This window comes from Arachis duranensis, chromosome 1 (assembly GCF_000817695.3).
Source record: "Arachis duranensis cultivar V14167 chromosome 1, aradu.V14167.gnm2.J7QH, whole genome shotgun sequence".
Lineage (NCBI taxonomy): Eukaryota > Viridiplantae > Streptophyta > Magnoliopsida > Fabales > Fabaceae > Arachis > Arachis duranensis.
The window spans coordinates 76,315,451-76,327,345 of NC_029772.3; the positions used below are offsets into that span (position 1 = coordinate 76,315,451).

The window sequence follows — 11,895 nt, forward strand, 5'->3', positions numbered from 1 at the left end:
AAGAGCTACCCTAGACTGGGACCCGTTCAACATTATAAAATAAATAAAAGAGCTACCCCTCTAAAAAGACTACTTAAGAGCGAGGGCAATGGCCACTATTATTAAGACTACTACCATTACTACTACTACTACTGATGTTGCTGTTACTTTATCTCTAGAAACTGCTATCACAATATGATGAAGCGAGGGAATCACTTTGACGCACTGGTGATGTTACTGCTGCTCGCATCCTCTATGGAGTCCTCTTCCCCAGTCTCAAAAGAACTAGAGTACAGATCTGCCAACATCTGGTCAATCCATGCCTATGAGCTAAACTTGGTTGAAGGTACAGAACCATAGCTTTCAGGAACCCCTGGCCCTTCGAATCCTGGCTCAGCTACAGGGGATGGTGGTGGAGCGTCAGGCATAGGTACGTCAGGAACTACTTGATCCTCTTTGGGGTTGAACCATGGTGGATACTCAGGTATGTCAATGATCGGAGACTATGGTATTGGCTCTGCCATATTCAGAGGGTAAGGAGGAAAAGGATACTGGCCTCTACTGGGTTGAAGCTCGGATAGCAATGTATCATAAGGCATGTCACGGTCAAACTCCTGGCTGAGCAGAGGGTGAGAAAAAGGACGGTCGGGAAGATAGTAGGTGCGTGTACGTGAACTACTCCAAAATATTGCGCTTCCTATCACAGGGTCCACGTATCTGCCGTACGTTGGGTACTCAAAGAAGATCATGTCAATCCCCATCTGTGGACATGGGAAAAAGGGATGAGAACCTAGGGTTCCCAGTAGGGTACTATACGAAAAACCTAAGAGGATCCGCAGCCTAAGTCTAATCGTTCACAAGGTCACCATAGTAATCAATCATACAAACCAATATAATCACAAGTATATAACAGTATAACAGTCACATACACAAGTAAGAAAACACAAGCAAAGAAATGTAGCAACCAAGTATGATGCATGTCTGGTCCTACGCAGGTCATGAGTTCATGCGTCAGTTGGCTACCTGCAGCCCGACGTTACCCGGCCCAAGTCCAGATATGGCTACTCCACTGGGTCGGCTGCGCACCGGTGCCCCAAATACAATTGCAGCACTAATAAAGAATGACCCAAAAATACAAAGTGCTCCCAGTGAGTAGCAGTCCATATGGCGGGCGTCCCCACGTTCATAGTCTCCGACTAGGTGGGATGGAAGTCCGCTCTGCCAGAGACTTCTTCGCACCTTGGGATTTACAGTTTCTTCTTCCACGACACATCTCAACAGAATTTCTTTCTAAGGGACTTCTCCCCCCTTCTTTTATAAAAACTTGTGCCCGGATCTTTCTTAAAATGCCTCAACCTTGTCACATTTTACCATTTTGCCCTTTTTATTTAACTTTTCTTTTTACCGTTTTGTTAGGTTTTTAAGGATGCTTTCACCCCTAATGTTATTATTTTACCATTGTATCTTCATATTTTTTTTCTAATATACCTTTTCCCCTTGATGAAGTTAATTATTCATTTTTAATTTGACTTTATGCCTGGAATTACTAATATGCCCCTAAGTACTCTAGTTTTTACCGTTTAATCTTATTTAACATCAAAATTTTACCGGATTAATTCTATTAGTTGCCTATGATTAAAATTATTCCTAATAATTTTATTAAATGCCAATTTTCACCCTAAGAGTCCTAAAACCAAATTTACCCTTTATTAATTTTATTTACTTATTCTAGTTACTACTTTTTACCGTTTTATTTCTAACTTTTACTAAAACTTTTATTTAGGCCCGAAACTTTTTTATAATTATAATCCTGACCCAAATAATTTATATAATTACTATTTTACTCTTAATGATACTAAATTCAGAATTTTACTTATTTTTCATTTAAATTATATTTTTGACTCTCTTTTTACCTAAAAATGACCATAACACCCTTTTTACCTTTCCTCCTTTGTTCCATAGGATTAAAACTATTTTTGTGACTACTTTTTAACTCTTTTCTACCATGATTTTCGTGCTCTTAATGACTAAAATTTCAGAGGTACAATTTTTATATTTTTCTTCACTTTTTGTGACGTTTAAAACTTGAAACTTAAACCCCAAGTGCTTCCATGTTTTCGGCTGTTTTCAAACAAAATCCAGAGGCAATGTAACATTATTTTACACATATTTATCAATCTAAAACAGTGGTAACTCACAAAATTTCCAAAAATTCAAAACAAGCATAAATTCACCACAAAGCGGCTCATATAAGCACCGAAAATAAGCACAACCAGACTCTAACTAATTCTAACCCTTACCTCTTATGTAATTTAGTTAATAAACCTTTCTCACACTAGAAAATGTGCATACAAGGAAAAAACACAGCTGGTGGTAGTGAGTTTCATTTTTGGGCCTAAAGTGTCGCAAAATGTCAGAATTTAGCCACTGTGAGCTCGAAACGCCTTAACTCCTTCGGCGTGCTCCATGGGTGCTTCAAGAAGAATACTCTATACATAGAGGAGAGTAATGATTCATAATGGTTACTATTTCTTTTAAAAAGAAAACGAAAAGGAGAAAGAACAAGAGTTTACCTAGCTGAATTCGGTAAAAACGCAAAGATTGGTGAAAACGGACAAGAGTTTGTACTTGTATGGTTTGAGTCCTTGAAGAACACTTGAAGAATAGTGTATGAATGGTGATATAAGGGGCTAAAAACACAGGTATGGTGATGAGTCCGTATTTGCTGAGATATTTTCACTTGATTTGAGTGAATTTCATCACATAAACCTACACTTAAGCACCAAAATAGCATACTTTTATGTTATCTCCCTAGATTAGACTTAAATGTGAAAACATGTGTTTTTATGCTCAAATTAGTGATTTTGATTCTACTTTTATGTCATTCGATGCCATGACTTGTTTGTGAGTGATTTCAGGTCATTTAGGCAAGAATGGGTTGGTAGGAAGTGGAAGAAAGCATGTACAAAGGGAGAACACATGAAGAAAACAAAGGAGAAGCACACACTAACGTGTGCGTACGCACGATCACCTGTGCATACGCACAGGTCCCTGCATGTAGTTTCATTAATGAAACACGTGATCCGCGATTATGGGGGCCTTTGGCCCAGTTTTGGAAGGCTTGATGCTGAATGGGAAGTGCTATATCAAGGGAAATTGACCACATATGTAGGGAGATCACTTTAGATTAGTTTTTATTAAATTTTCATTAGTTTTAGGAAGCTTCCATAGGAGTAGGAGTAGTGTAGATAGAATTCTCTCCTAGGGTTTATCAATTTCCATTGTAACATTTTATAGCAAGCTTTAATTTTGGATTTTGCTTCTTTAATTGTAAGTACTCTCAATTTCCTCTTTAATTACATCACTTTTACTTTCATTTTCTCTTGGTTCAAGTTACTTTGTTCATATTTGCAATTTTGAATTTTTTGAAGTGTTGATTGATGAATTTAATACTTTGTGCTTCCTTTATGCTTGTTCGAATGTTTATGGTTGATTTTGTGAACAATTGGTTATAGTTTTCATTTTCTTCTGTGAATTCCCATTTTTTGGTTTTATGCCCACCAAGTGTTTGTGAAAATGTCACTTGGTAATTTTGAGTAAATTTTCACACCTTGACTTGGGATTTGAGTTCCTAGAATACTAGAGTCATGATGTCTGACATTTAGTGGTAATTCTTGGGGAGTTAGTTGACTCTTGTTTTCATTAAAGCTAGCTTTTTATCAACTAGTTTGGTAAGTTAGCTAGGACTAATGGATCAAGGTCAATTATACTTGCTTGACCTACTCCTCAATGTTAGGGGGTTAACTAAGTGAGATTAACTCATGATAATTACCATAGTTGTGGTTATGACAATGATAGGATTCCTTAGATTCTCATTCCCTAGTCAAGGCTCCTTTTATGCGTTTATAGCATTTTCACTAGTTTTGATCTTGTTTCCTTGTTAATGGCATTGATTGCAATTTTGATCATTTCTTAGTTCTTTTATATCTTAGTTCTTTTAATCTTTCGTTCTTTCATTGCAAAATCCTTTTTTCCCTAACAACCGAAAGTGTAACACTCCAATTGCAATTCCTAGAGAGATGACTCGAGGTTTCATTACTCTCGGTTTATTGTTTTTATTTGGATATATCAAACTTTGATTTGAGAGGATAGATTTCTGATTTAGACTATACTCACAACAGAAGTTATTTTATCTAAATCCAAATTGGCATAATCCTCCTTACCATATGGTGTGCAGAATTTTCTCTGTTTTTCTTCTTTCACTTACGGTTCTTATCTCTCTCTTTATGGTAAAATGTAATTGAATTTTTTGCTTTGGTAACTCCTTAAATAAAATCTGAAGTCTAACTTAATTAAAGGTGGTAAAAGAGGGCTAGAAATATTAGAGAAAAATGGGCTGATAGCAAGAGAAAGGGGCGTGATTTCGAAGAAACACAGTCAGCATCATAATGACGTGTTTATCTGCAGTTAATTACTCATGATTTAAAACATAGCAGAGAGGGGTGAGAGGCTGAGATCATCTCAGCCTAGAGGCTGAGAGATAGGGGCTGAGTTACTTGGGTAGTAAGCAAGAGGATTCGGGGCTTGTAGGAGTCGTTTGCAGAATACTAGACAGAAATTTGGTTTGGATAACTTTTACCGGACAGTAAAATAATTAATGATTAATAATTATTCTCAAAGAAGTAAACCATGAAAAGATAGCTATTATAAAGCTAGATACGCATTTAATTGAATAGAAATTACTTTTACTACTGGTTCTGAGGTTTTCGGTTACTAAAATTTTTCTCGGTGTACGCACAATCGTCACTAAAAGCGTTTTTGCGGCTCAAAAGTTTCTGGTGTGGTAACTAGCCAATGGTAAGATAGTGTTTAATATCCATTAGTCAAATTTGACTTAGAGGAATTAATTACTCTCATAAAGCCAAGTTTGACCTCGAAACTCTCTTTTTCTTTTTAATTTTTTTTAGCTAGAAAAATATGTTTACCGATAACCTGGTTCTTACACTGAACGCCAGGTTTTGGGCATTTAGCACCACCCAAGCAATGAAGGTTGCACGCGAAATTAGTGTTTTAGCACTAAACTCCGGTGAGTGGGTGTTTGGCGCTAGGTGCCCAAAGTTGTGGCACGAAATACGAAGCCTTAGGCGCTAAACGCTAAGTCGTAGTGTTTAGGGCCAACCATCTAGAGGAGAATTGGTCCAATTTTGCCCTTATGGTCATGCGTACGCCCGACACATGCGTACGCACGATCTTCCTTTTTGCTCTAGTGATGCGTACGTATTATCCATGCGTAGGCATGGTCATCTTTTGATTCTTCATGCCTTTTTCACTAATTTTCACCAAAATACTACATGAAATCAATTAAAAGCCACAAAACTCAAAATAGTATCTAATGGGGCTAATCCACTAGAATCCTCTAATAAATCAACAGAAAAGCCATATAAATCACACAGAAAAGGTACAAAAATGATGCTCACGTATCAGAGATGTACTAGAATCTAAGTCTTTGGAGGGCTCGAAGAATTTAGGGATAGGAGGACCTCAGGGACTTGAAATTTGTTGAGATTGAGGATGAGCCTAGAGAGGCACTTTAACTAGAATGAAAAAAGAAGAGGTCAGACTTGAATTAGAATGTGAAGCCAGACTCACACTAATTTTTCCACTTTGAGTTGTTTCAACTGGTCAGCAGCAATATTCTTCTTATCCACTTTGAGTTTATTTGTGAAGATGAAATGATTACCACAAGCATTATACACATCTATCTACTACAAATAATAAATCTATCTACCTAACTTAGTCTGAACACAGTTTGGCTTGGCTACAAGCAATTTCTTGATATTAATATTGGGAGCTTAGCCCCATTACTCTTGGATAAGATTTACAATAATCAGCTCTTTTTCATCAAGTTCCCCAAGCATGTAATGAACAATCATTGACTCCCCCTCCAATATAAGTAGAACATATACTGGGATTGCTCATTAAAATAGAAAGGTCAAAAACCCTCTCAATGATGGATTTTAAAATAGTAATATTTGAAATTGTGAAAAGACTTTTCAAAGATCGAGAACACCTTTTGACCTTAAATAACTCGAAAAAAGTCCATTGTTGCATTTTAGAGCTAAAAAGTTTGGTTAGGTGGAATAAATAAAAGAAAAAATCGTAAGAAAAATAGGAAGATCTAGAGTACAACTAACAAGTTGGTAGATCTTCATAAAAGCCCAAGAAGGGTGAAGTTTAGTAGGGGCAACTCAGCAAGATAACAAGACATCCTATTCGAGATCGGTAAAAAGAATTTTGACACCAAGCCTAAGGAAAAGACACTCATACATGAAAATAAAATGAGGGCCTAAGCTATTAAGTCGGGTATAACAAATCCTCCCCTCAGGATCAGGGACAATCAAAACATAGTTCTCCTCATCCTTCCTATTGCCATCGATCGTGTGATGGAGTCTAAACTTCTCTAAGGTTTCCCTATCCATTACAGAAATAGCCGTTAAAATTACAGTATCTACCCAATCCAAGCCCTTAATTCTAGAAGGCATTATGTTAACTACAGAACGAGACATAGAAGTTGGTACACCTACAAAAAAAACAACTAACTTAACATATGAAAAATTATATGAAGTCGGTCACAAAAAAAAAAACAAGTTAGGACCGTCCTCAACAAGAAAAATCATGCAACTTTTTGCCATTTCTAGTGATGGCAAGGCTGTGGAAATGACCAAATTCGCAAAATCGTAAGTGGCGCTATCATTAATGGCGATAACAACGCCACTTACGGGCAAGGTGAACTCCAAAGGTCATGAATAGTAACATAGTTCAACAAAACACATTATCTTATCAAAAAGTTGAAGGCTACAAGCATTTTTAGAGACAACATTCTCAAAAATAAGATGTCCAAAGATTTAAACAAAATCTTTTCAGATGATAAAACTTTGCAACAAATGCAATAATATCATGCAAGAAATCCACAAAAAAATAAACAAAAAAAGAAAAAAACACCAACCTAAGTGAAAGAAGCAAGAACGCAGTAAGTATGTTTTGAAATCTTGAAAGCAACAAAGAAAGCAAGAAAAGAAAGAAGCTTGGAGATGTAAGAGTGAAGAAGTTGAAAGTTGAACAGTGACAAAGGTTCGAATGCAAACAAAACGAAAGGAGAAAGAAGTATATATATAGTGTTCACCCATAGACAACTTTATGTTGCTTTGTCAAGAGTTAAGAGTCGCAGTGGCCTCAAGATTTTAATTCTAGATGAAAACGGCAATCCAAAGTCATCAACAACAAATGTCGTATTCAAAGAAGTTTTTAATACTATTTAGGTAAGAATAATATTATTTTCATTTTAATACTATGTTATGATTTACACTTTTGTATAAATATTTACTATAGATATAACTAATTTATCTATAACTATTTTCAGATTTGAGATGAAATGTGTAATAAGGAGCACAACATCATATGCCAATTGCTTTTCTAATGAAATTAGTAAGATACTAGGTTGTCGATAAATTTTTATTAGTCTTTTGTTTAGTGTAAAATTGACATGCTATTATTACAAATATATATATATTCTTATTTTTTTTATGTCCCTCCTTATGGTTTAAGAATATTATAAATTTTAAATTCTTCTATTTATTTTTTACTATAAATAAAGATAAAACAACATATTCAATACGTTTATTATATAATAACAATAATTATATTATACTAAACTCAAAAAATTTATAATTATAAAATATTATTTTTAATTTAATATATCAAATTTAAATATAAGCCGGTTGACAATATACATTAGAATTTAGATTACTGAAATTTGTCGTTTTCATTTTGCGTATAAAAACTAAATTTCTTTAACAAATAAAAAAAATATAAATTTAAGTATTAATACACTAACTGTATTCTGTATATAACGGGCTTGCCACCGTTCCTCTTGGCAAAAACGAAACAATCATTTGCAATTTTGTATCACCACATTCCGCAGGCACATGTCTGAAATAGGTGGTCAAAGTCCCAGCAGGCATCGAGTAGGGTTCGCCCTCGAACCCAAGAAAGTGCAGAGCTTCCTCCAAAACTCCCTAATTGACCATGCCAAAAATCACGCCATTGAACTCATACCAATCGACCTCACCACAGCCATACACCAACAACTCCCATTCCACTCCATCATCCACAAACTCCACTCCCCTCAATGGACCCAACAACTCCGCGGACTTGATTCGGTGAACCTGCGGTTCCCGGTGATAGCGAAGCCCTTGGCAGCCGACGGGAGCGCGAGTTCCCATAATCTATGCTTGGTCTTTGACCGTGAAGGGTTGAAATCCCTAAATTACCCTGTGGTGGTGCAAGAGTTCGTGAACCACGGTGGCGCGGTTTTCAAGATCTACGTTGCGGGGAGGCACGTGACTTGCGTGAGGAGGAAGTCGTTGGCGGATATAACGGAGGAAGAGATTAAGAATCTGAAGGGGGCGGTGCCATTCTCTCAGGTGTCAAACGTGAAGGGGTCACGTGAGCAGGAGGAGGAAGGGGATGGTGTTGAAATGCCTCCTGAGGGGTTGGTGAGTGAGTTGGGAAGGGGGTTGAGGGAGGCTTTGGGGCTTAACCTCTTCAACGTTGATGTGATTAGAGATGCCAATGACGAGAAAAGGTATCTCGTTATTGATATCAATTACTTTCCTGGCTATGCTAAGTTGCCATGTTATGAGACATTTTTCACCAATTTCTTGTTGGATGTTGTACATGGCAAAAACACCGTCTAGGTGCTGCTAGCAGCAGATGTTGTTAGCACTCTTGTCTAATCATTTTCTTTAAAAGCCTAATTGGGCTCCTTTAGTGTTTTCTTTTCTCTGTTTTTTCGAAAATAATAACGTTGTCTCTACTTACAAAATCCCCATTTTCTTTGTTTCCCACCTTGTGGACAAATATAAAATCATTTCCGACTGGAGAAGGAAAAAAAAGAAGACTTGGAGTAGTAATAATTTGATTATAAGTGTATTTCTGTACATCTTGGTGCTTATCTTCAATGGCGTGTCTGTCTTGATAACGTGATCAAATCAGAGCTGCCTTTGGAATCCGATTCTGTGATGATGCACTTTAATTGGAAGCTTTATTTTACAATGAATCGACAATCAACATTAAGTTTTGTTCGATTACAACTAAAAAGGAGCACAAATGAAATTCAATGCCATGTCTGGGTTCACTTTTATTCTTCAGTCTCGTCCCTATGCATTCGCCCTTCACCCAACCACTTAAGTGTTATTGGCTTATTGCTAATAAATTTACTTACTGAAATAATAGAGACAATTCTATGGCTCAACGGAGTGGGAAAATGAATATCGTGCTGTTTTATTGTATGTATGCATACATGATACATCAGTTATGGTGATACGAAATTTAATTGCTCAAACACGATTCGCCAACTATTAAGTACAATGAAAACAACAAAGAACAAACCATAGCCTAGTCAGCTTCAGAAGTAATTACTGAATTGTAAGAATACAGCTGACAAGCATAAACTAAGAAAAAGTCAGATCTTTAAGGTGTTTCTAACATGTACAACACATTAACATTAGAAAAAAAAAGCAGCAAAATGGTTGTTTGCATCACCATTCTAGACGAAGAAGAGATTAAGCTGTGGCAGCCTTCTCTCCGGTGGTTGTTTCTTCTCCATTTGCAGTGGTTGCCTTAGCACGCTTAGCTTCGTAGTCTTTAACAGCTGCTTTAATTGCATCTTCAGCAAGCATGCTGCAGTGAAGCTTAACTGGTGGAAGTGAAAGATGCTTTGCAATTTCGCTGCAGGACATCAAACATTTGTCACTATGAAAGCTCAGAATATCAGACAGGAACAACTAGGAATGAATTTAGAATCAGGTAGACCAAAACAATGAGAAGGTATAAGCCGTAGAAACCAAAGGCCTTAAAAAGCATCCTATGATAAAATTAATTCTGAAATAATCAATAGGCTATGAGAGAGTAATTAGCAAGGGGATGAATAGCAGAATATACACTACCTCAGCCCCTTTCTGCAAGACAACAAGACATTGTGAGGGGCAATACATAAGTTTAATACTAAAGATCCATGCACTTTCCAATATCTTGTCGTCCACAAGCAACCATAAAAGATAAAACAGTGATCTTCTATATAATATCTGTTCCTCAACTTCAGTCAGAACCAAATGGGAGATGTTAAAAAGGCATAAAAGAATGCTATACTCGGAACATTCTCCATGGTTGAAATTCCACCCGACAGATTATTCTTGAGCAATCAAATATTACAAGTCATATTATTTCAACTTATGTGAACCCTAACTCAGTAAGTTTCATATTATTAATAAAAAGAAGTACAAAAATTCTAAAATGATAAAAAGTTACCATACAATTGAACACATTTCTTGGATTAGAGAGTTGCAAGGCAGATACTTACGTGTTCTTAATGGACAAAACTTCCTCCATCTGCTTTCCCTTTACCCATTCAGTAGCTAGCAAAAGAAAACCATAAATTAGAAACATATATGTCAAATGTCAATCTAGCAATGATGACAAGATTAGATGAAACATGATAAATCAATCCACAAATCAAAAACTTATTCTTAGGTATACACACATTCTACCAACTAGTGGTAACAAGCACGCTCCACAAGATGTTTTCGACTTCGAGCTTCCTAAATCCTAATAACTACGCCCTCAACTTATTTTATGTTTTTTAAAAGATCCCCAGCTCATAGGCAATCAAATTCAAAACCATAATCGTATTATTAAGATTTCAATTACAAGCAGTTAAGCACTTAAAGGGAAACCAATTGGAGAAAAAAATAAAATAAAATAAAATATAAGCAACAGTAGCAAACAAGGGTTTACCGACAGAGGAAGAAGCAATGGCGGAGCCGCAGCCGAAGGTCTTGAAGCGAGCATCAACAATGTTGCCGGTCTTCTCGTCGACCTTAATCTGCAGCTTCATGACGTCACCGCACGCCGGTGCTCCGACCAAACCCGTTCCCACGGTGGGGTCATTCTTGTCGAAGGAACCAACGTTCCGTGGATTGTTGTAGTGATCTACCACCCTCTCATGGTAAAATCGCGGCAGAACCCTAAGCGCCTGTTGTGGTGCCGGCGACGGCGTCACAAATAACCTCTTTGCAGCGACCCTCAGCATTTCCGTGTATCTGGTGTTCCTATATCGTTTTCTTCCTTACTTGGAGGTTGGAGCCCTGAATTGCAAGATGAGAATGAAAAACAAAGGAAACCAAGAAAATAGGAAATGAAATAATTAATTAATACTTTTTCTTTTCTTGGAATATTTCAACCATCCAAAAACAAAATTGGCCAGAAAACAATTTTTGTAGATGAAATGGGCCACGTGGAGGACTGGATGGTACAGATTCTTTTAATCTAGAACCTCTCTAGGAAATATATACTCATACTCATTAAGCCATTTTTATTAGGGATACTAGTTTAGCACGGGATGGTTTAATCCGGTTGTTACATCACTTGTTTTTAAATTCATATTGACTTTAATAAAAACTGCATTTAACTCGGTGCATTAATAAAATATAATTCAAATTATTTAACAAAAATAATGAACCATAATATTAGTATCAAAAGTACAAAATGTAACACATTAATCATAAAATAGATTAAACGATCTTTTTAACGAAAACTTTTTATTCAAAATTCAACACATATATATTATGTTAAACTGTTTTCATCAATATCCAATAAATTTGTCAAATTTATTTGATTTATTTTTGAATGATTATAGATTATTCAACCACACAAAATTACATATAATTAACCTAATAAACGTAAAAACGAACATGTTACCAAAAATATATCAGTAAAAAAAAAAAAAAGCCAACGTGACTGTTTCGAGGATTATTTGAAATGGTGATTTAGATCTGAAGGTGAGATTCAAACTCCTTT

General features: G+C 36.2%; 2 protein-coding genes across 2 annotated transcripts; one reads left to right on the plus strand and one right to left on the minus strand.

The window, feature by feature from the left end:
- Positions 1 to 7,900: 7,900 nt before the first annotated feature.
- LOC107491809 (inositol-tetrakisphosphate 1-kinase 1) lies at positions 7,901 to 8,970 on the plus strand. Its single transcript, XM_016112733.3, has one exon. The coding sequence runs from the start codon at positions 7,965 to 7,967 to the stop codon at positions 8,733 to 8,735; it is 771 nt and encodes a 256-aa protein (XP_015968219.1). The 5' UTR covers positions 7,901 to 7,964; the 3' UTR covers positions 8,736 to 8,970.
- Positions 8,971 to 9,297: 327 nt separating this feature from the next.
- LOC127746645 (iron-sulfur cluster assembly protein 1) lies at positions 9,298 to 11,234 on the minus strand. The gene is made up of 3 exons (XM_052260542.1): positions 10,834 to 11,234; positions 10,400 to 10,454; positions 9,298 to 9,768 (listed from the first exon to the last, which is right to left on the minus strand). Exons 1-3 carry the CDS (start codon positions 11,126 to 11,128, stop codon positions 9,603 to 9,605), a joined length of 516 nt encoding a protein of 171 aa, XP_052116502.1. The 5' UTR covers positions 11,129 to 11,234; the 3' UTR covers positions 9,298 to 9,602.
- Positions 11,235 to 11,895: the final 661 nt, after the last annotated feature.

What these genes read in the sequence shown, in the direction of transcription:
- LOC107491809 (XM_016112733.3), top strand. Translation starts at nt 7,965, where the DNA reads ATGTCTGAAATAGGTGGTCAAAGTCCCAGCAGGCATCGAGTAGGGTTC.
- LOC127746645 (XM_052260542.1), bottom strand. Translation starts at nt 11,128, where the DNA reads ATGCTGAGGGTCGCTGCAAAGAGGTTATTTGTGACGCCGTCGCCGGCA. An exon ending in CATTGCTTCTTCCTCTGTCG is followed by an intron (nt 10,455 to 10,833) that starts GTAAACCCTTGT and finishes TTCTTTTGCTAG; the next exon opens with CTACTGAATGGGTAAAGGGA. An exon ending in GTTTTGTCCATTAAGAACAC is followed by an intron (nt 9,769 to 10,399) that starts GTAAGTATCTGC and finishes GATGTCCTGCAG; the next exon opens with CGAAATTGCAAAGCATCTTT.